The sequence below is a fragment of the Mixophyes fleayi genome, chromosome 5, assembly GCF_038048845.1.
Source record: "Mixophyes fleayi isolate aMixFle1 chromosome 5, aMixFle1.hap1, whole genome shotgun sequence".
In the NCBI taxonomy this organism is placed as follows: domain Eukaryota; kingdom Metazoa; phylum Chordata; class Amphibia; order Anura; family Limnodynastidae; genus Mixophyes; species Mixophyes fleayi.
In genome coordinates this window covers 106592222-106617461 of record NC_134406.1, presented here as the reverse complement: position 1 = coordinate 106617461, position 25240 = coordinate 106592222, and the positions used below count along the sequence as shown (strand labels likewise).

General features: G+C 39.5%; 1 protein-coding gene across 1 annotated transcript in view; it reads left to right on the top strand.

The window, feature by feature from the left end:
- LOC142159465 (ATP-binding cassette sub-family A member 13-like) overlaps window positions 1-25240 on the top strand; it is a 253807-nt gene that overhangs the window by 154174 nt on the left and 74393 nt on the right. Inside the window, exon 7 of the mRNA XM_075214364.1 lies at window positions 1040-1148. Coding sequence (XP_075070465.1) covers window positions 1040-1148 — 109 coding nt within the window. The remainder of the gene's footprint in view (window positions 1-1039; window positions 1149-25240) is intronic.

The window sequence follows — 25240 nt, the reverse complement described above, 5'->3', positions numbered from 1 at the left end:
ATCCTCAGTCATCAACTACATACTTAGTTGACTTGCACAACATTTATATAAGCACTAATACAAAAAAAACAATAAAAGTTGGATTTGTATTTCATGAGCCTTCATGTAGTGGGTTGTGTGTCCGTAAATGATGCATTTATTTGTGTTGTGTCTTCCCCTGGACAAGGACACTGTTGTGTACTTATCGGACAATACTGCCAAACATATTGTTTCACAATAGTGTATTATTTTGTATATCAAAATATATTGGCAAGTCACGTGGTATTATCAGATGATAAATGCTATAAATAAGTATGCACTCTATACAGAAATCACAGTTTATCAAGGATGATACAAGGCAGCAAATTATGTATAATTGTCCTCGAAACTGATGTGAATGATTAAAAAATCTCTGTAAAGAGCTACTGTGGCTGGATCGTAAAAATTATTTATTGTAGAAATTAATTTCAATTAGTGGTGCCCGTGCCAAATTAAATCACTGCAAATGTACTTATTTTTTTCTTTTCGTATGTGTTTTGTATGGACATGTATTTATTTCAGAGACAGTATGTCATGTTTGGGTTTTGTAACTTTTATATAGTATGTCCCAAGTAAGCATAGGAGTGGAGGGCATGTGTTTTGGAAACTGTCTGGAGACAGGTAATCTCATGTTTGTTACACCTTTTGAACACTAAAGGGACAATTTATATTAACAAAAAAATATGTTTTAAAATTAATAAATATAAATTATGAAATTCATATGAAAAAAGACAGCAACTTGAACTTACTTGAATTACTTTAAGTCATATGTGAGACTCCAATGATGAAAGTCTAAATTAAGTCTTATTTACTAAAAAGGAACGTTGGTTTGCAGCTATGTATCATATACTCAAGCAGCGCAAATTGTCATATTTGTGCAAAAATAAATGCATTGTGCTTCCACATATTTTGCAGTTAATTAATGACCCTTTGTATCTCCAAAGCTAGATAAAATGTTTGAACAATTTATGCAGTTTTTATGATAATGAACATTTATTTAATTTATGTTGATTCACTTTAGGTATGGTACAGTCAGAAAGGCTTCCATGCCCTGCCATCTTACCTGAATTATTTAAATAATATTATCCTGTGGAAAAATCTGCCATCTAATGCAGACTGGAAGCAATACGGTAAATGTGCTATTTTACTAACATTATAATAAATTATGTATGTTGAGCTTACACTTACTGGGTCTGAGTATTTAAAGAAAGTAAAGCAAAAATAGAGGATCTTTGCTCCTGGGCAAACCATGCTAGAATGCATGGGGTGCAAATTAGTTTATTATTTTGCAAGGTAGGGAAAATACTGGCTGTTTTTTCATGTAGCACACAAATACTTGATAGCATTTTTTTTTACTCTGAATTGTTTGAGTTGATTTAAGACATGCCCTACCCCAACAATAAATCTGTCCCCACATTTTAAATTTACCTCCCCCTCCAATCTAACATGGTTTTGCCAAGGTGCAAAGTTACTCTTTTTTGCTATATTTTTCTTAATAAATCAGGCTCATTGTCTTTCAGTCTTTTCTTCTTTTTAGAGATATAGCTTCTTTTTTACATTATTAGCCAATTGCTTTTTTTGCTTTACTTTCCTTAATGACTGCATATATCCTAGACCTCTTTTTGCTTGTTCTTGTTATGTACAAGACATTAAAAAAATACAAATGTAATGAGATTAAATCAATACATCCTACCATCTGGGGGTAAATATATCAAGGTCTGATTTTTTTCAGCGATTTCAAATCACAGCAAATCTTTCAGTCCCTGTGTCGACAGATGTATTAAGCTACGCTTTTTACTCTGATCTTCAAAATCGCTGGTCATCTCTGGCTATTTGCTGCAATGTCAAACACTCCCCTGTTTAGCTACCTCTCCTGTATTTAGGTTGAAATCCCAGATACAACACGCTGCTTCCTAGCTGCGAGATTAGTAAACACATCACTGTTTCACTGCCCTGCCTATAGAGCCATAGGTTCCCACGGCTGTCAAAATTTTAAAAATAGATAAATGTTCAATAAAAAATACGTGGAGTCCCCCCCGTCCGACCACTATTAACCCTAGTGCTGCAAGCCTACTGCTGGTTGCGTGAAAATCGGGAAAACATTTGAGTGAGGTCCCCCCAATTTTCACTCAACCAGCACTAGGCAAACCAGCCGGGGTGGTTGGCACTAAAGCAGCGGCACACGCGGCAGAGGTCCCCTTCCATAATGACACACCAACCCCAGGCTGTTCAGCGCTGGGCTGGATTCCCTAGGGAGTGGGGTCTGCCGAAAAACCTGAGTGGGCTCTCCTCTAGGAATAACCAGCCCAGTGCTGAAAGCACTAGGAATTTTTCTACACCCCTGAGTGGTGGGTGTAGTGTTATATCGGCAAAAATAAAGTTAAAAAAACAGATGCCATTTTGTTTTGTGGAAGTACCTGTCTCAGCCAACCAGGGCTGCCCTAAACAGTGTGGGCATGTTGATGCTTATATAACTACAAGCAGCAGCATACCCATGGCAGCCACTTGGAGACTCACAAATGCAAACATGACCTGACACCCATGGCTGGCTGAGACCTGAAGTACCACAAAACAAAATGTTTACAAAACCACAACACCTTGTTTAAAACCACAACATTTTATTAAAAATAATAAAACCCCAATAAATACACTAAACAACCTCATTCACCCTCATTTATTAAATATAAGAAAACTCCAATATACTTACCAATCTGAATTCTTCATCTGTTGTCAGCAGCTTTCAATCTGAAAATGCTTGTAAACCGTGTCCAAAATTAATTCCAATTGTACCTGCTTGAAATATCCAGAATAAATTTGTAATTCCAATTGTCTCTGCTTGTAAATATCTTCTGTACTTCTGGCCAGAAGGGTCCCCTTGTTGACTGCAGTCTTCTGTTCTTCAGGCCAGAAGGGCTCCCATATTTGTAATCCAAAGGGAACTTGACTGGTTAAAAAAAAAAAAGCTGACAGATGGCTCTAAACAGCTTGTACACTGTACAAGTTCCGATATGCAATGAGTTTAGCACAGTCGCGAGGTCTGGGGAAACCTTTTTTTTTAAAAAAAAAACCAAACAAACTGTTATCTATTTTTAAACATTTTACAGCTATCGGACCTCCGTCTGTATAGACAGACAGTGTAACAGTGATGTGTTTACTAATCACGCCATTGGGAAACAGCATGTTGTATCTAGCAATTTTTAAAGCATATTTAGGAGAGTTTGCTTAATCGCAGTTTCATACATTTAAGACTTGCATAGCTAGAGTGGCAAACAGTCGGGAGTTTGATCTCTATTGATTTTGGAAATGGCGATATTGACAGAAACACATCTCTGGCGATTTTACCTAAAATCTCACTGTCATACATCTGCGAGATGAAACACCCGCAAGAAAATAGCTGGCTTTTCAAAATCGAAGCTTGATACATTTACCCCCTGATGTGGTTGGTTTGTTTGTTTGGTTGCCTTTGATAAAAGGTCTTTCCATTTTTAGGGTTTTATGATATGTGTGCTATAGAAATTTTTTGGTATCCTCTTTTTGGAATCTGTGATATGGGGTTCCGCCTTTATCTTCAATGCATTCAATCATAAATAGAGTCAACCAAGATATAATTGAAATTAAACAAATTGTTAGTAGAGGTGGTTATATTTAAAACAATTTGATTGCTCATTTTTCTGCTTATCCTTCGTTATGACAGGGTTCAAAATATTAAAATTTAGACTGTAAGCTCTGTGGTCTGTAATATAGTGGTGTTATATAAATAAAGATTAATAATAAAAAGATTTTTTTTTCAAAATGATTTGCAATTTCCATTTAAAACTGTTGTGTGTCTGCCAATGTATGCCCCTCAAAGAAAACTGAACACAGTGTGCTGGCAATTGAAGGGGCAGGAACTGAGTAACTCATGGTACACTTTGGCTAACATTGAACATGTGGCTGCCATTATGAGTCAACATAATTAACTATAGCCACATATACAAAAAGTCATTCCATTGTAAATCTAACTCAGCTGTTTAGCATGTGGTTAACTTTTGTCACTTAGAAAGAAAACCCATGTGCATATATGCCCTAGATGCATGTGTCATCTTGAATACCTGCATAAATCTCCAATGGCATGATGACAGTTTAGCTGCTCCACCACCTCTCCATTGACTGCCAATGCTGCAGACTTTCCACGGACCCACATATCACCATTGAGTTACTCTATTCCTGCTCCAGTGACCACCTGCATTGAAAACTTGCCATGGACCTGCTGACCTGCTCCATCCTTTATGTGACTGCTGCATCACTGACCACCCCAGCTGTAATTCACCCTACAACTGAAAAACCTATACCAGGCCTGGCCAACCTTTGGCTCTCCAGGTGTTGTGAAACAACAAGCCCCAGCATACTTTTCCAGCAGAAAGACAGTCGATAGCAGCCAAGGCATTCTGCGATTTGCAGTTTCACAACACCTGGATAGCCACATGTTGGCCAGGCATGATCTATACCATGGACAGCTGCTGTAGTAATGCCTTGCTGTGGTGAGAATAAGGAAAACTCTTCTAAGTAAGCCATATAAAGCTGAATCAATTAATTTTTTGTGGCAGTGATCATATAGTAATAAACCCAGAAACTGGGTAATTGAAAATGCTATTAGGAGAGCAAATATTGAGTCACATTCATTGTTGCAAGTTGTAAATGTAACAATGCTTCCAATAAACTTTAAGCATTTTGTCCTGTGCTGGGAATTCTTCAGAAGTTCTTGTTATGTACAAGACATTAAAAAAATACAAATGTAATGAGATTAAATCAATACATCCTACCATCTGGGGGTAAATATATCAAGGTCTGATTTTTTTCAGCGATTTCAAATCACAGCAAATCTTTCAGTCCCTGTGTCGACAGATGTATTAAGCTACGCTTTTTACTCTGATCTTCAAAATCGCTGGTCATCTCTGGCTATTTGCTGCAATGTCAAACACTCCCCTGTTTAGCTACCTCTCCTGTATTTAGGTTGAAATCCCAGATACAACACGCTGCTTCCTAGCTGCGAGATTAGTAAACACATCACTGTTTCACTGCCCTGCCTATAGAGCCATAGGTTCCCACGGCTGTCAAAATTTTAAAAATAGATAAATGTTCAATAAAAAATACAGGGAGTCCCCCCCCGTCCGACCACTATTAACCCTAGTGCTGCAAGCCTACTGCTGGTTGCGTGAAAATCGGGAAAACATTTGAGTGAGGTCCCCCCAATTTTCACTCAACCAGCACTAGGCAAACCAGCTGGGGTGGTTGGCACTAAAGCAGCGGCACACGCGGCAGAGGTCCCCTTCCATAATGACACACCAACCCCAGGCTGTTCAGCGCTGGGCTGGATTCCCTAGGGAGTGGGGTCTGCCGAAAAACCTGAGTGGGCTCTCCTCTAGGAATAACCATCCCAGTGCTGAAAGCACTAGGAATTTTTCTACACCCCTGAGTGGTGGGTGTAGTGTTATATCGGCAAAAATAAAGTTAAAAAAACAGATGCCATTTTGTTTTGTGGAAGTACCTGTCTCAGCCAACCAGGGCTGCCCTAAACAGTGTGGGCATGTTGATGCTTATATAACTACAAGCAGCAGCATACCCATGGCAGCCACTTGGAGACTCACAAATGCAAACATGACCTGACACCCATGGCTGGCTGAGACCTGAAGTACCACAAAACAAAATGTTTACAAAACCACAACACCTTGTTTAAAACCACAACATTTTATTAAAAATAATAAAACCCCAATAAATACACTAAACAACCTCATTCACCCTCATTTATTAAATATAAGAAAACCCCAATATACTTACCAATCTGAATTCTTCATCTGTTGTCAGCAGCTTTCAATCTGAAAATGCTTGTAAACCGTGTCCAAAATTAATTCCAATTGTCCCTGCTTGAAATATCCAGAATAAATTTGTAATTCCAATTGTCCCTGCTTGTAAATATCTTCTGTACTTCTGGCCAGAAGGGTCCCCTTGTTGACTGCAGTCTTCTGTTCTTCAGGCCAGAAGGGCTCCCATATTTGTAATCCAAAGGGAACTTGACTGGTTAAAAAAAAAAAAGCTGACAGATGGCTTTAAACAGCTTGTACACTGTACAAGTTCCGATATGCAATGAGTTTAGCACAGTCGCGAGGTCTGGGGAAACCTTTTTTTTTAAAAAAAAACCAAACAAACTGTTATCTATTTTTAAACATTTTACAGCTATCGGACCTCCGTCTGTATAGACAGACAGTGTAACAGTGATGTGTTTACTAATCACGCCATTGGGAAACAGCATGTTGTATCTAGCAATTTTTAAAGCATATTTAGGAGAGTTTGCTTAATCGCAGTTTCATACATTTAAGACTTGCATAGCTAGAGTGGCAAACAGTCGGGAGTTTGATCTCTATTGATTTTGGAAATGGCGATATTGACAGAAACACATCTCTGGCGATTTTACCTAAAATCTCACTGTCATACATCTGCGAGATGAAACACCCGCAAGAAAATAGCTGGCTTTTCAAAATCGAAGCTTGATACATTTACCCCCTGATGTGGTTGGTTTGTTTGTTTGGTTACCTTTGATAAAAGGTCTTTCCACTTTTAGGGATTTATGATATGTGTGCTATAGATATTTTTTGGTATCCTCTTTTTGGAATCTGTGATATGGGGTTCCGCCTTTATCTTCAATGCATTCAATCATAAATAGAGTCAACCAAGATATAATTGAAATTAAACAAATTGTTAGTAGAGGTGGTTATATTTAAAACAATTTGATTGCTCATTTTTCTGCTTATCCTTCGTTATGACAGGGTTCAAAATATTAAAATTTAGACTGTAAGCTCTGTGATCTGTAATATAGTGGTGTTATATAAATAAAGATTAATAATAAAAAGATTTTTTTTTCAAAATGATTTGCAATTTCCATTTAAAACTGTTGTGTGTCTGCCAATGTATGCCCCTCAAAGAAAACTGAACACAGTGTGCTGGCAATTGAAGGGGCAGGAACTGAGTAACTCATGGTACACTTTGGCTAACATTGAACATGTGGCTGCCATTATGAGTCAACATAATTAACTATAGCCACATATACAAAAAGTCATTCCATTGTAAATCTAACTCAGCTGTTTAGCATGTGGTTAACTTTTGTCACTTAGAAAGAAAACCCATGTGCATATATGCCCTAGATGCATGTGTCATCTTGAATACCTGCATAAATCTCCAATGGCATGATGACAGTTTAGCTGCTCCACCACCTCTCCATTGACTGCCAATGCTGCAGACTTTCCACGGACCCACATATCACCATTGAGTTACTCTATTCCTGCTCCAGTGACCACCTGCATTGAAAACTTGCCATGGACCTGCTGACCTGCTCCATCCTTTATGTGACTGCTGCATCACTGACCACCCCAGCTGTAATTCACCCTACAACTGAAAAACCTATACCAGGCCTGGCCAACCTTTGGCTCTCCAGGTGTTGTGAAACAACAAGCCCCAGCATACTTTTCCAGCAGAAAGACAGTCGATAGCAGCCAAGGCATTCTGTGATTTATAGTTTCACAACACCTGGATAGCCACATGTTGGCCAGGCATGACCTATACCATGGACAGCTGCTATAGTAATGCCTTGCTGTGGTGAGAATAAGGAAAACTCTTCTAAGTAAGCCATATAAAGCTGAATCAATTAATTTTTTGTGGCAGTGATCATATAGTAATAAACCCAGAAACTGGGTAATTGAAAATGCTATTAGGAGAGCAAATAATGAGTCACATTCATTGTTGCAAGTTGTAAATGTAACAATGCTTCCAATAAACTTTAAGCATTTTGTCCTGTGCTGGGAATTCTTCAGAAGTTGTATGTTATAGAGATTATTATTATTATATTTTGTCTGTGAGTAATTGTTCAATTAAAACTTGGAAATAGGGAATTACTATAAAAACAAATTAAATTTGAATGATAAAATGTTCTAATTTTTACCTAAGAAATTTATTTGAAGAAATAGGTCACAATTAGGAAATATAAGTAAAAATGTTGAAAATATATATATAATATAAATATTGTTTTTAAATTATATTAATAGAGAGAGAAAGAAAGAAAAGTTATACCAATGAAGAGAAACAAAATTTTTAGTTGTTTAGAAAAGAACCAAAGTCATAATCTATATTCAGACCTTCAGGTGTCAAGTTGTGCGGCATTTAGCACTGTCATTTGTTCTATCTTCATTGTCCTATAGATATGAGGGTCATGAACAGTACTTCAAATTGGTTATATAATCTCATTTATGTACCAGATAGTTTTATTTGTAAAATGATCATTAAAAGAAGGTATAGAAATAACAGAAAAAAATTCACAGTGCTTTCCTAATGGATCCAAGAACAAAGATGCTACACACCAGGCTCTCAGATTCTGTCACTTACCTCTTTGCTGCCTTTCCAAGTTGTCCCTGCGGTCCTCAGGCTCTGTTGGTTTCAGACCTCTCTATAGGATGCTGTCCAGTTTGTCTCCACTCTAGAGATCCCTCTAGAATCAGAGTATGGGTGCAGCCATCTTGTATTCAGTAACATGATTCCTCTCAGCCAATCCGGTGATAACAGCCTCCATTTTAGATTCCCTCCAAAACCAGTCCATGGGAGCTGCCATCTTGGATATAGTCACCTGATCCAGATCAGAAACTCAGAGTGCTGCTTCAACCCAGCTGATTGGAGTCTTCAATCATAAATCAACAACAACTATAAAAGGACTATCTGGAGCCCTTACCTGGTGCCAGTTCAATGTTGTATTTCAGATGCCAACTTGGTTTCCAGCAGGTTCCAGTCTTGCGATTTATCCAGCTCTGACAGTGTAGTCTGCATTCTGGCTTCAGTCCAATTCCAGCAATCTGGTTCCATCCACTCTGGTTCGACTCCGGTTTCAGCAATCCTCTTTCAGCATTCCGGTAACAGCAATCCTTTTTCAGCATTTCGGTTAAAGCATCCCGGTCAAAGCATTCCGGTTACAGCAATCCTCTTCCAGCATTCCGGTTAAAGCATCGTTGTACAGTCCGATCCAGCATTCCGCTTTCAGTCCGGTCCGACAATACAGTTCCTGATTGCTCTCCCCTGCTAGTGTTATCACCATCTACACCAGTCTATTCACTACATGCAGAGGAACATTATCATGCCACCCAGATTTGTTCACGTAGTCACTAGTCCAGCTCCAGAGACATAACCCAGTCTGGGTACAGACAGATCCTCAGGTGTAACCAAACAATCACAATGTGTCTTGTCACACTGATGTAACAATGTACATGGCGAGTATCAACATACTAAATAACCTCATAACATTACATTGAGTACAAAGACAACTTTATAACTAAATCTCAATAGGTGATATAACAAAGGACATCACAAATAATAATGAACAATATTAGCTATTAACATGACCATTAGTGACATTTCAATGACAACATGATGATGAACACCACAATGCATGTCAAATTTAACTAGGTCACATCATTGGATCAGAATTGGTAACACTACAGTAGATATTATGGTAGGTTGAATAATAATCAACAAACTGAAATGCAATTTTAAGTTTGACATTCTAAAGGTTAAAGTAATAATAGATGATATCCCAATAGATTAAATAAAAATAAACCTTCCCAGTCATTTTACTTCAATTTCCATGCCAGTATGTTGGGTTTTAGCAATTTATGCTTTCACATAAACCTAATTTGTGTCCCGTAGTTTTCTTAGTAGTCTGAGCCACACGTAACTTAAAACGTAACTTAAAACATAACTTAAAATAGATGCACATCAGAATAGAATAGAATAGTATGCAAAATGCATACATTTCCATTAGAGCCAAAATTTATAGCATTGGATACACTTTAAACATATTTTATGCAACTGCCCATGATATACATATTTTCTTTAAAAGCATGCCCCCCCCCCCCCAAACCAGCATGGGTACCAGCAGTCTGCTTTTTATTATTATTTATGTTTTACACAAAATGATCTCTCCTGTTGATCATCATCATCATCAGAATGGATTACAACAGTGGGAAAGCAGCCACAAAAGTCTCCTAGACATGTATCTGCGACTTCTGCCCCCTCAGCATAATATATAAGGAGCTTTAATGCCCTCTTACTGTGCTGCACCAATACCTGCCCACCCACTCCCTGCCCCGTTCCGCCTTTATAAGTATAGAGAACAGAATGAGATGTAAATTCTTCAACTGTGATGCATAGTTCAAAAAACAATTTTTGCACTTACCTTCAACTCTACATGACCCCCCAAGTTTTTTTTCCCAAACAATAGTTTTTACTATATATTTTTTAATTATTAGTACAGATAGCAAAAAGAAAACGGGGGAGGAAGGGGGACTACACAGGGAAAGGGGGCAGGGTACAGAACATGCATTTCAAGTCAGTACAATGCATAGTTACAATACAGTACATAGAAGTATTAACACAGTGATCAACAGTTCACTGACAAGCTAATCATGGGCCATTGGATCCCTGTAGGGATTGGGAGCTAAGTGAGATAGAGTGGTTAGACATATATGTACTCCAAGCAAACCATTTCATATGAATATATGGTCAATGACATAGCGGTCTTCTGAGGAGAATTGAGGGGATAACAAGTGCCAGAGAGCAACATCAGAAGCAATAGGGATAGTGGTTTTAGTGACGGTTGCTATCAGTGTGAACACTGTGGACCAGTAAAAGTCAACTCCGGAACACTCACAAAATATATGAAAAATGTCAGCATTACCCCACAATTCTTGTGCAGTCAAGTAAAGCCTGTGCAACAATCTAAACATCATCTCAGTGGGGTTGAGGCAACGAGACGTGCGATGGGCGGCTTGAAAGACCATCTCCCATTTGGTTGAATCAAGCACCTGCTCTATGTCCCTTTCCCAGAGGAGCTGTGACAGTGTTTTCGAGGGTTCGTTCCCATCTATGAGATACCTATGCCAAAAAGTGATGGTGGCACTATTTGGTCCTGTTTTCAGTTTAGTGAATTGGAGGGGGGGGTGTTGTAGAGGGAAGAGGTGGGAATAGAGAGACAGGAGCCAATGACAAACCTGCAAGCACTTATAAAAGTCCTTCCTAGGGAAGTCAATGTGCTCCTGCAACTGGGTGAAAGATAGGAGAGTCTGGTTTGAATGGAGAATATGACTGAGGTAATACATTTGCTGAACCAAAGGGAAAGGTTAAGGTCAGCAATCAGTATGTAGGGAGAGGTTTGACGTAGAGAGTTTTAAGTCATCTTTCGACTTCAATTTTGTTAACTTAAGTTTTGTCCCAAACCACTAGGATATCTCTTGTAAGTCTGGAGAGGTCGGAGGATACTGAGTGCCAGGGTTTAGATATCCAGAGGAAGTCGACCAACGGGAAAGTATGATTAAGATTTCTCTCCAGGTCAACCCAAGGTTTGCAGAGGGCACGCAGGGATTAATCTCACAGCTGGGCCAGGACGGCTACTTCCTGATATTTAACTAAGTCGGGGAGGGCTAGGCCCCTTGATCTCTTCTGTCGACTGATGATGGAGTGGGCCAGTCTTTGTGGTATACTCTTCCACAAATATGCGGTGATTAGGGAATGTAATTTATAGATATATCTTGGGGAGCAGAAACAGATACATCATTTTGGGCAATAGAGTCATCTTAAATTCAGCTATTCTACCCAGCCAGGAGATCTTGTGACACTGCCAAGACTTTGTTAGGTTAGTCAAATGGAGCAGAAGGGGGGGGTATAGTAACCGTCAAGCAAGGAGTCTATATTAGGAATGATTAGTATCCCAAGGTACGGCAAGGAGGAGGACTTCCAGGCATACTGGAATTTCATCTTTAATCGAGTTAGGCAATCCACCAGGATATTAATAGACAGAGCTTCCGTCTTGGAGGTATTCAATTTGTAGTACGAGGCGTCACCATAGCCACGTAACGTGTCGTGGAACGTTGGTAGCGAGGTCTCAGAGCTGGTCACTAACAAAAAGATATCATTCGCAATAAGACATAGTTTATGCTTGGTTTTAGTTCGATACCTGGGAATTGTAGATTTAGTCTAATCTGCTCAGCTAAAGGCTCTATATCTAGAACAAATATGAACGGGTAAAGCGGTCATCCCTGCCTAGTGCCATTTGAAATTCGGGAACCTATCAGATATGAAACCATTACTGTAAATGGAAGCTGAAGGACCATAATAACGAGCTTAATAAAGACCTCGCACATTTAGTTCCACTAGAGCCTGTCAAAAGCCTTTTCGGCATCCAATGACAATGTCAGTAATACATGACCTATTTTATTGGCCTGTTCAATGATGTTAATCGTCCTCTGGGTGTTGTTGGATGCCTAACGACACAGGATGAAGCCCACATGGGGGGTTAAGTGTATTTGCTATCAGTTGATTTTTTAAATCTATAGGTTTGACACAAGTTTCAGTCCTTACCCGGTTTGGGCATCATCACTATACGAGACTTTAACATTTTTACTGGGAAGTTCCCTTGTTGTATACCCTCATTAAACAAACGTTCTAGAATTGGAGTGAGCTCTGACCAAAATGTGAAATAAAAGTTGTTAATTGGCGCGTGGCCTTATTCTTAGGTAATGATTTAATCATGGTCAGGATCTCGGCTTGTGTCCAGGGAGCATTTAGGGCCAATTTGGAGTCTTCGTCTAGTACTGGACGATGATGCTTTCTTAAGGAATCCGCTATCAAAGAAGGAGTTGTTTCAGGCGTGATGTTATCGGTACAGAGATTGTATAGCTTAAAGTAATAGGCTGCAAAGGCGTTGGCAATATCCCAAGGGTTTGAAATTCTGGCCTCTGAGGCAGTCATTAAGTATTGACAATTTTGCGCCCTTTGTCCCTTGAATTTTCTAGCAAGCAACCTACTGCCCTGTTACTCGCCATGTAAATCTCTGCATCAACCTATTCAGCGGTTGTTGGGTAGAGGTAAGGACTATCTTCTATAGTTGGGTCTTCAGAAGGGCAATGCGGGACTTAAGATCTGTAGAGTGGTGCATTTTATTAAGGGGCTCAAGGGATGACAGCTCTGTCTCCAGTCCCCTCTGGTGGAAGGTGCATTTAATTCTCACCGTGGTTTGAATAGTGGAGCCCCTCACTACTGACCTAAAGTGTGCACCAGAAGTTAAAGACGGAGGTGTCCTCCGGAGAGTTGGTAGCAGTAAAGGTATTAAGTGTTTCCTTGAGTGCAACTTTGGCCTCTAACAGAGTAAGGAGATATGGAAAGAGGTGCCAGGAACCTGGAGGTATTACCAGTCTAGGGAACCACCAAGTCCAGACCACTGTGGCATGGTCGGCCCCCAACATCTGGAGGATCCCGGCTGATTTAGTATTCTGCAATGACCACTTATCCATCAGGATTAACTCAATGCAATAATATGAATTGTACATGCTCCAACAGAGCCAGGACCCTCCAGATATCATAGAGACCGAACTCCGCCAAAAGTCTAAAGAATGCTGCAGAGGGGCCCACCGAGTTATCCACCGAGCGGCAGAGTGTGTGTGTGAAGGATCTATTATCTAGTTTGGGGTCTGCAACTATAGTAATGTCTCCCATGATAATCAGCATGTGTACCCTGTTTATGTGCCTCAATATCTCGGGGGGACCTGAGGAAGGGGACCTGGCATGAGTAGGGGGGCATTTAAGGATACAATGGTCACCATCTGTCCATCCAGAGATCCTATCACAATTAAGTAATAGCCATTTTTATTTGCAACACTAGAGGTAAGTGTAAAATTAGACTTGGAGCTAAACAGGAGTGCCATTCTGGTATGTTTAAAGGGGGCGTTTGCACTATAGCAAGTCGGAAACCTATGGTCTCTAAAGACCAGAGGAGCTAACTGGTAGCTATTGCGTGTACTTGGGATGGGGAAAAGGTTTGGGGATGGGGGGGAAGTGAGGGAAGGGGAGGAAGGAGAACCAGGAGAAAAGAGAATAAAAATAACCCCAGGCTTGGGGTTAACGTAGTCGCTGGAGGGAAAACTTACAGGAAAATCGATATCAGGGGGACATGACCTGAAGTGTGAGGCTTCAGCCGTACCAACCAAACAACAATATGATACGATACCCACCCACAATGATTAGCAGGAAGATATAACAATAAATGAACATATAAGGTATCATACATCTAACTCAAAACCCTAACTTGCCCTCAAAATCGAAAGGACCAACATAAAGGACAACAAGGACGTAATAAACAATTAAAGATAATTTAGGGCAAAGTGACGCACATAGAAATAGGCAAAAAAATTACTAGCTAATAGAAAGTTCACTGGATAGAATCTCGCTTACCAGCCTCCGAAGAAAAAAGGTCATCTTTGCAATAGTGACAGAAATAGTCCCAAACTACAGACCAGTGGGGTCAGAAAGAATGACAAGACAGTGTGCAGGTTCCGCCGGCTCAAAACGGGTGTGAAAGAATCAAGGAAGCAGATAGCTTATCATTCAGTAACTGGTTACACGCAATCACTCCTGTTGAACTCGTGTTTGCGAATGCTGGTTAGTGGAGGACAACTGTATATCCCAGGATTGCAGGAGATGTATTCCATTTTCAAGAGACAATAATATGGCTGGAGTTGTTACTTTGTATGATAAGTTTCACTGAAGAGCCTCAGTGGTAATTTATCTCCTGGTCATTTAGGTCTCTGGTGATGGGCTGGAAGGACCACAGCTTGGCAAAGTGGCTGGAGAGAAATAAGGGAAAGTGCAATTCCTAGAGATCTCCGAGTCAGGAACTCTAGCCACCCGCATTATCTTCTCTTTAATATGGTAGAATTGGACCTGCATAAGCATGTCCCGGGGTATCGTCTCCAGGCTCGACCTTGGCTTGGATAGCCTGTGAATACGGTCCAAATCTTGATCAGAAGCATCTGGAACTAGTTTCTGGAACAGTTCCTGAACAGAATGTGAAAGCTCAGAATAAGATACTGACTCCAGGATACCTTGTACTTTAAAGTTGTTTCACCTAGAGCAGTTCTCAATGTTAGCCACTTTGTTTCTATAAACTGTGCATTAATTTCACACAAAGAGGAGCGCATATCAGACACCAAATCAGCCTTAAACAAAGCCAGCTTCAATTGCATCGTTTTGATTGTGAGCGGGCCAGGGATAATCAGTCACACATACATGTGACTGATTAGTAATAATATGTGTTATTATGTATTATTATTGATATTGTTATTATGGATTGATGTCATTACCTACTAGGAATATGTTAAGATTCACTGTTAAGTATTTAATATTTGAAAATATATCTGTCTTGTGATTGGTGGGTTAGTATTATAAATAACCACCTTGAGAGAGATATGGATACACCTTGAGAAAGATCCAAGTGAAGGGATCGAAAAGCATTGGTATTTAACTGTGTTCCTGCTGTTGGAGTGTTGTGAGATCTGCACATGTTGGAGTGAGGGATAGTGATACGATTGCTTCCCTATATACAAGCTGTATCTCCTGCACCATCTGGTAGGAGCAATTGCTACATGTGTTTCTTCTATTTTTAATTTGTTTTAATAAAATGATTTTAAGGTAAAGCTCCTAGATTGAGTTTTTGGTTTTTGAGTGTGACCTGTCCTGGAAAGAGGGATATTGAGAAGGTGTAAGAAGAGTTGCTGTGGGAACCTACTCAAGAGAGATGTGATAAGGCCTATATTATTCATGATTGATGTATGCATAATACCATTGGGGGCCTAAAGAACCCATGGTGATTGAACTCACATTTATTTTTTCACTGGGACTTGAGTTTTGGTGATAACAATTCCCCCACCTGGTGAGATATCCCATTGGATGTTATAGAGTATTCTTGTTGTGATATAATTCACCATTATACATATTTGTTTCTTTTATCGGTCCTTATACTGATGATTATGAGACGGTGAAGAAAAAGGAGAAGAAAGTTAGGAAGACATCTATTTGGACTCTTGATATTTATTTGAGACGTATATCAAGCGCCTGGTGATCCATCTTTTTGTTGTATGTATTTATTAAGAAGGGTGGTCTCCTTTTGATGTGATTTGGGCTGCTGTGATATATTGAAGCGCTCTGGTAAATAATTTTTTATTTTGTATCAATCTCTCTCTGTGGTTGTATATATTGTTGCAGCGCTGTATATTACAGGTGAATGGCGGTGTACACAAAAATGAACCTACTGTAACAGTTTCCTTTCTTGTTCACTGGCTGACAGTTTTGTGCAAATAGTGACTAATGTCCAGAACTATGTAAGATGTGTTCATATGTACATTCAGTATAAGGTTATCTATCAACAAATAGAAGGTTCTTGTGTGCTGTAGCTTCCCATCAGATGTAGGAAGGTTAATGGTGGTCTTGGAATTCTATTCACTTTTGTCTGTTTAACTGTATTCAGCTTTATTTTAAACACTATGTCATACTTTTCTTCCTGCTTCTGTATTTCTTTTAAATTTGCTATACTTTGCTCACTTTCAGCTCTCTACCTCTTGTTAATTATGTCTTCACTTGTCACTTATTCTTTCCATTACTTTGCAGTTCTGTCTTTCACTTGCTTTTTCTTTTTTTCAGCTGTACTTTAATCTCCATATCCAACTCCAGCCAGTTTTCAGCTTATCCCAGCTTTCCATATAATATAAATGAGTGATTCTGCGCTGTACATCCCCAATGAAAAATAAAATATATGTAAATACTTAAATTCAAGTTTTTTGACATACGATGCATCTCCTTAGATCTTCAAAAAATAATGTACATGAAAGAGAAATATACACAGTAATAAGCCAACATTGTTGTTAAAATTGCAAATTTCATGTAAATAAAAGTTCATAAATACTGTGGATATAATGTGTGATATATATTTCTTCTGATTATCCTTCCACCAAATAACTGATAATAACAATAACCTTGATAAAGACCTATGATTAGGGGTTGAAACGCGTCAGTGAAGTTTGTTTCACAAGTTTTGAATGACTCCTATACCTGTTTCCCTATAACATCACGGAGGAATAGAGACATTGATTCCGCGGCATGTTTCATCTTATTTTCAATGCTTTTTACCTCTGTTATCTGGAAGGAGTATCCTTATACTTTCAACCTTTATTACATTTTTCAAACGTAGTAGATTCTTTTATTTCAGTCTTCCATTGCAACCTTGGCACTACTGTACCAACTGAGGAATTGAACAAGAACATACCAATTTATATGAAAACTTGAAAGAAAGAGTCCTATGAGTAGAGCCTCTTACGGAGCGTCTAATCGGTTAAGTGATGATCCACACAGTATTACCCATGTGCACTATTATTAGCAGTTATTTGGTGGAAGGATAACCAGAAGAAATATATATCAGATTATATCCACAGTATTTATGGACTTTTATTTACATGAAATTTGCAATTTTAACAACAGTGTTGTGCTGTTACTTTGTTTATTTCTCTTTCATGTACAATATTTTTGAAGATCTAAGGAGATTCATCCTATGTCAAAAACATTGAATTTCAGTATTTACATATATTTTATTTTTATTTTTCATTGGGGGATATACAGCGCAGAATCACTCGTTTATATTATAGGTCTTGTATATCTTTGACTTGTGTGTTAGTCATTAGTGAGTCTAACTGCTGCAGTAGATCTTTGAAGCGCTGAAAGGGTAGTCCTATTTTTTGAATATTGTTATCCCCAGCTTTCCTCATTCACACACACCCCTTTTTTATGACACAGTCCTCTCACCTCTTACAGTATCATTCTGTTTCTTGAGAGGTAGGGTGAAGTACCTCTAGGTCAGTAATGAAATGGTAAACAACCCTTTAGCGGGTTATCAACACTTTTACAAGTTCTGATGCCTGCAAGATTCTTGATTGAGATACACCTCCAGTAGGAGTAATCTGTGGAGAGTTTTTGCTCCATGAGGCAGACTAGGTGGTCTACATTATTTGGGTCAGCTTGACTTATGGATTCAGGTTGGTGTGTCTACTACAGATTTGTCAAGGACCTTGTTTGCATGACCTAGGGTTGGCATTGAGCCTCCAACTGTAAATTTCCATGCAGCGTGGTTACACATTTCTATCAATACTGGCTTCACAGTATAAAATAATCACATTTGTACTTCCCTACATATATGGTTACTTTCAGATGGGCAATGATTTCCTCTTTGACCTTACATGTGCATTGTGCTTGCCTAAGTCACAGATAACTCTCTAAAGTTTCCCAGTAGTAGAGATGCACACTGATCCCTGTGTTTTGGTTTTGGTTTTGGATCTGGATTACCGTCGTGTTTTGGTTTTGGTTTTGGTTTTGCCAAACCGCCATTGCGTATTTTGGTTTTGGTTTTAGTTTTGTTTGGTTTTGTTTTGCTATTTTGTTTAAAAATCAATGTTTTTGGGCATAAAATAACCAAATAACCAAATTTAGTACTCCACCTGTTTCTTGGATAAGTAATGTAATTGTAAAGCTAATAAATTATCAAAAAAAACAGTTTAATTCCTGGTAGGCCTTCATTAATTCTACACACAAACCAGATTGTGTTCCTCTCCATCTATGCATATTGGCAATGCAGCCATCGTCTTTGGATGTATAGTACACCCTACACTTATAGTTAAATATGTAAAAAAATGGACAAAGGCAGTTTGGTTTCTGTCTCTCTAGGCCCCCCTCCATTTGTAGAAAATACTCAAAAATTCAGCCATTATAGACTGTACAATATAAATTGAAATGGACAAAGGCAGTTTGGTTTCTGTCTTTCTAGGCCCCCCTCCACTTGTAGAAAATATTCAAAAATTCAGCCGTTATTGTCAGGATTTTCCAGGTATGACCACGGAGAGAGCGTAAGTGGTTAAAGTGGCTTTATTAAGAAACACAAATAACAGTCCACCACGGATTGTGGCACAGAAATACATAAATGAAAAGACAGAGCAACAGTTCAATGGGAACAACAATATAGAAGACTTAACTGATCCGTTAGATGGTATTCAGCGCAGCAGGTGTAGAGAGAGCCACTATAGCAGATCTTGGAATAGCGGTGCACTGCAACCACAGGTAAGTCTCACAAAGGGAGTCCAGTCCTGATGGGAGACCTGAACTCACAGAACTTGGTAATGCTGACAGGAGCTGAGAACTTGATAATGCAGACAGGAGCTGAGCACTTGATAATGCAGACAGGAGCTGAGCACTTGATAATGCAGACAGGAACTGAGCACTTGATAATGCAGACAGGAGCTGGACACTGGGAATGCTCTCTGTGTCTCTAGGTCCCCCTCCACTTGTACAAAATACTCAAAAATTCAGCCATTATAGACTGTACAATATTAATAGAAATAGACAACGGCAGTTTGGATTCTGTCTCTATAGGCCCCCCTCCACTTGTAGAAAATACAAAAAAATTCAGCCGTTATAGACTGTACAATATTAATTGAAATGGACAAAGCCAATTTGGGGTCAGTCTGTGTATGACACCCTACCCTTAATGAGAAATTGCCCAAACAACAGCCTTTCAAGACGGTACGTGATATAGAAATGCCCCAAGTCCCTTTCCTCTTTGGGGGTAGATTGCACCCTACACTTAAATAGAAAGTTTTAAAAAGATGTTATCGTCATCATCTTCAGCTTCATCCTCACCCTCATCAGTGTGTACGTCATTATCACAGACTATCAATTCATCGCCGCTTGAATCCGCCATTAGAGAACAGTCAGTGCTTGGATGTCTTTGATGGTGAAGGCCTTCCTTGTGGATGTAGTTCATTTTTATAAACATCATTTTCTCCACATTTTTGGGAAGTAACCTTCTACGGCGATCACTGACTAAGTTCCCTGCAGTGCTGAACACTCGTTCAGAGTACACACTGGAGGGTGGGCAGCTTAGGTATTGCAAAGCAAGTTTGTACATGGGTCTCCAAATGGCTTGCTTTTCTTCAAAGTAAGGAAAGGGACTGTCTGACATTTCCATATCAATTACCTCTTGAAAATAATCCTCCACCATGCTTTGCATTTTAATAATCATATTGGATGGAGTTATGGGCAAGGTCACACATTTTTTTGAAAAATCCTTCAAACCAGCCCAGGGGGTAAATGTATCAATGCCCGGATTCTTCAACTCCGACGAGATCGGCGTCTTCAGCGCTTAAATTTAAAGCGGTGCTGCCTTGTAAAGGGAAGTTTCCCTTTACAAGGCAGCGCCGCTTTAAATTTAAGCGCTGAAGACGCCGATCTCCCTGGAGTTGAAGAATCCGGGCATTGATACATTTACCCCCAGATGTTAAACTGTTCTGGTCTGCCCTCTGCTTCTTCCCTGCTTCTTTTTTGAAAATTAAATTTTTTACGAGTAGCAGCTGCCTGAAAAAACTGAAGAAGGACATGTCGTCAAGCCAAGGCCCAGTTCAGCGGACAACTTGCTGAGCAATAGCTCCTTGCAAAAGTTCACATCTCGTTAATTTTGAAGCAAAGGCTCAATGTAGGTCTTAAACCTTGGATCAAGCACAGTGGCCAAAATGTACTGATCCGAGTTCAAGATCTTAATAACTCGAGGATCATTGTGAAGCGAATTAAGTACTTGATCTACAAGGCCGACATACTTTGCGGAATTGCTTGCTTTCATCTCCTCCTTCAGTTTCTCAAGCTGCTTTTCAAATAGTCTAATTAAAGAAATGACTTGGCTCAAACTAGTAGAATCTTTACTCACTTCACATGTCACAACTTTCAAATGGTTTCAGCACCTTGCACAGCACTGAAAGGATTCCCCGCTGTGCAAGAGTGAAATACATCCCCCCTCCTTTCCCAATGTCATGGCTTGTGCAGTATGCTTGGATGGCTTTGTGCTGTTCCTCCATCCTCTGAAGCATGTACAGGGTGAAATTCCACCTAGTTACCAACTCTTGCTTAAGTTGGTGGCAGGGCAAGTTAAACTGTTCTTGGAGCTGCTGCAATCTCCTACATGCTGTGGCAGAATGCCTTAAATGGCCTGAAATTTTACGGGCCACCGAAAGCATCTCCTGCACTTCACGGTTATTTCATAGGAAGCTCTGCACCACCAAGTTGATGGTGTGAGCAAAACAGGGAATGTGATGGAATTCAGCCAGCTGTAATGCTCGCACTATATTGTTGGCGTTATCAGAAATGACATATCCTGTGGAGAGTCCAAGTGGTATAAGCCATGTTTCAATCACATCTCTTAGTTTGTGTAACAAATTGTCAGCTGTATGCCTGTTAGTGAAGCCGGTGATACATAGAGTGGCCTGCCTATGACAAATGTTATGTAGTGGTGTACATGCTGCTGTTCCTGCTGGTGAAGGTGAACGACCAACCCAGTGGGCTGTCACAGTCATATAGTCTTTGGTTTGACCACTTCCACTTGTCCACATATCTGTGGTTAAGTGGACAGTGGGCAGAATGGCATTTTTCAGCGCAATCTCTATATTTGTACACATTTTTTGGTATAGTTGTGGAAAATGGTGTCATGATGGAATTCTGTAATGCGTACACAAAACCTCAATTAACTGTGGAAAAACCAGCTGCGTTTATTGTGGAAATTGGACACAGATCTAACACTAACATGGCAGCATTGGCGTCTGTGATTCGCTTGGCGACTGGGTGACTGCTATCACTAGCAAATGATTGCTTCACAGTTAATTGTTGAAACGTAGGACTGCTCTTTTTCTTGGCCTTCCTCTGGGCTGACGATTCATCCCCAGCAGCAGCAGCAACAGCAGCAGCAGTGGGACTAACGCTTTCTTCAGAGGAATCAATTATAGTGCAGGAGTCATCCAGCCTTAATAAGTGGGAAGTAGGGCTAACTCCGAGCGATACTGAGGATATTGATGAGGATGGTGTTGTGGGTGTATTTTGTAGCCGTCGGAATGTCGGTGACTGGAGGGTTCTAGCCAATGATGGAGTGCTTGTAATTTTTTTGGAAGAACTTTCAGCTTTTCCCAACACTTTGCCATGAACTCTCGTCAAATGGCGTAACATAAACAAGGTTCCAAGATGGTTAAGGTCCCTCCCTCGACTGACTGTGGCTTGACATATACTACAAATGGCTATACAATTGTTGTCTGGATTTGGGTAGAAATAATTCCACACATAAGAAGTGTTTTTTTTTGTTTTATGGCCAGGCATGACAATGGCCTTTTTCTTGTTGCGTGCCAGAACTGCTGCCACTGGTGCAGGACTTACACAAACAACCTCATCCTCATCAACATCCTCATTAGCACCCTCGTCGCCTACACAAATCTCCCCCTCATCCTCTTCTAATTCCAAAGTGGCATCCTCAATTTGTGTATCACCGGCTACACTCGGGCTGTTCAGGCACACATTAGCAGAACTGCTGAAAGGGCCCATCTTTATGGGTACACTAACAGAATGCTCACGATTAGACATACCACTGGTGGATGGACTCTCCACAGGGATTGGTGTAATTTCTGATTCAGAGCATACATTATCCTCTAATGCCTTACTGTTTTCTTGCAGCTCGGCTTTCACGCGTAACAGTAGTTGTGCACCATTTTTAGGCTCCAAATTACTTGGTCTTGCTTGGTCACGAGTGACCATCCAAGAAGAAGGCTCGGTAACATTTTTTGATCTGCCACTAATAGAGAAAGTCAAAGGCCTCATTATTTCTTTGCCACTGCGTCTGTAGAATGGCATGTTGGCAATTTTTTTTTTTATCGGCACTTAACTTTTCCTCAGTTACACTTCTTTTTCGCTTCAACAGGGTAAATTTTTTTTGGTGTGTGTTTTTTTGCCTGATTTAAAAAGATTATGTACTTTTACATCGACTTTCCCAGATGACATACTGGGAACACTACCATCAGGACTGGTGACAGAACCTGGTTGCTGATTCTGCTCATATGTGGACTGCTTTGAATCCATTTTAATGAGCCCAAAGCACTTGTAGTGGCAAAAATTGTATTAGATAGATACTGCTGACAAATATGACCTTTTTTTGACAGGCCGAAAAATTATTGTTTCACACTGGGGAATATGGGACACCCCAAAGCATTTGTAGTGCAAAAAATTGTATAAATACTGCTGCTAATTATGACTTTGGGCAGCCAGAAAAATTATTGTTTCACACTGGGGAATATGGGACACTCCAAAGCACTTGTAGTGCAATTTTTTTTTAGAAATACTGCTGACAAATATCACTTTTGACAGCCAGAAAAATTATTGTTTCACACTGGGGAATATTGAACACCCCAAAGCACTTGTAGTGCAAAATATTGTATTAGATAGATACTGCTGACAAATATGACTTTTTTTGACAGCTAGAAAAATTTGTGTAAAACACTGGGGAATATTGAACACCCCAAAGCACTTGTAATGCAAAATATTGTATTAGATAGATACTGCTGACAAATATGACTTTTTTTGATAGCAGAAAAATTTGTCTAAAACACTGGGGAATATGGGAGACCCCAAAGCATTTGTAGTGCAAAAAATTGAAAAATAAGCTTCCTCTATCCTCCTCTCTTCCTGCTCTAACAATTGCTAATAGAATTTGAATTAATAATAGAATTGAACAGATTCGAAATTAAAGAATAATAGAAAGAATAAGGTGTACAATTATTGCTCTGTCCCTGCGCTAATACAGCCTGTGACCGAACCCTGCTCTCTCCCTCTGTCGAATGGCGATGGATTGCTGTGGAGGCTGGTATTTATGCTTTTCAAATCTTGCGAGAACAGAGCTCAGAAATACGAATACGTCACAATGATGTTTTGCCTCGATTTAGATTCCGAACGGGAGAGTACCAAGCCTGCTCGGCTCGGTACTCGAATAGGCGAAATTCGGGTGGATTCGGATCTCGGGGAACCAAGCCCACCCATCTCTACCCAGTAGTAATAGAGAAATGACAGCAGCCCATTGGTGTGTCAGGAGATACATGTATTCTGCAACCTAGTCAAACAATTTGGCTAATGACTACATTCATTTAAATGTCACATTATCTTTGTACTCGTACATACACAGGTAGACTCCACAATTTGATAATAATGACTGGTATTTAAAACTACTGGGTATAGGTATGTTTTTATTTAAATTAAAGGTCCCAGTGCAGTAATTGAATTGTATTCCTCATGTTAAGATTCAACACTAGTTTCAGATGACAGATGTCAGTAAACAGTTCACAATGACAGCTACAAACAACGTCTCTCAATTGCTGTAATCAGCACTCTGCTAAGAACAGTAATCTAGCTAGTCTCCTCACTTGGACTACTGAACAGCTTTCCTTACTCTGCAATCAGCTATTAAAAAGGTCAAGTCAATCATAACATTTATCTCACCTGCTAGTAGCCTTTATAAAGTCCTTCAGTTCTACTAAACTTTTGCATGAGCAAAGCTTAGCTTTGGATTTTTCTACTTATGCTTTGAAGAAGACTTGTTTTTTTTTGACTGTACATCATGATTCTACCTTCTTCAATCCTTTGTCCTTGGCTTCTTCTATCAGTATTTTACCTTCTACAATACTTTGACTTCAGCTTGTGCCCCATGACCAGTCCTCTCAGGATTAAGCAGCTTGGCCAGATATGGCTTGCCAATCAGAGGAAAATTGCACACACGTATGCCCATTTTCAAGTACAAGTGAATCTGAAGAAATGTTTCCAGTTGAATATAGGTGTTAGTACGCTTTGCCTATTTGTCACTTGCCATATGCAGACAGACACAGCACACTGCAGGATAGGCACAATTTATGTGTGCAATATAAAGTCCCATCAGAGCATACAGAAAAAAAAAAAACTACATTAATACATGTTAACAATGTAATAATAAAAAACACTTAAAAAAATATTGTTTTTACATTTAATACATTTATCAGAACATTGTTATTGCCTTCTTTAAATAAAATGCATTTTACAGTTGCTCTTAATTGAAAACACATGGTCTGGCATACATACATGACCATCATCACTAACAATTGGCACGTACACCTGCCCTGGTGCAATGATACGGCTAAAAAAATCATCTTCCTCAGGGATGCCCAAAGCTTCAATCAGATGAATGCATGTGCGCTCAACCTTCGCACACCCTTACTGTACATAGCCTAGCTGCATACGTTCCTTTCCTCCCCATTCTGCCCTTGAAATCAAAGGCAGCTGAAGTGTCCTTTGCTTTCGAAGATGAACTGCATGCACTTGTATTCACTGGCGTATAGCAATTTTATGCAAAATACTTGTGGGGATTGTTTCAGTGCCTAAGGACAGTAGAAATCAGTGGTACGTGATACACACTGCTGTGCAAAAGGCACTTTTAATCCGGGACATTATTTTT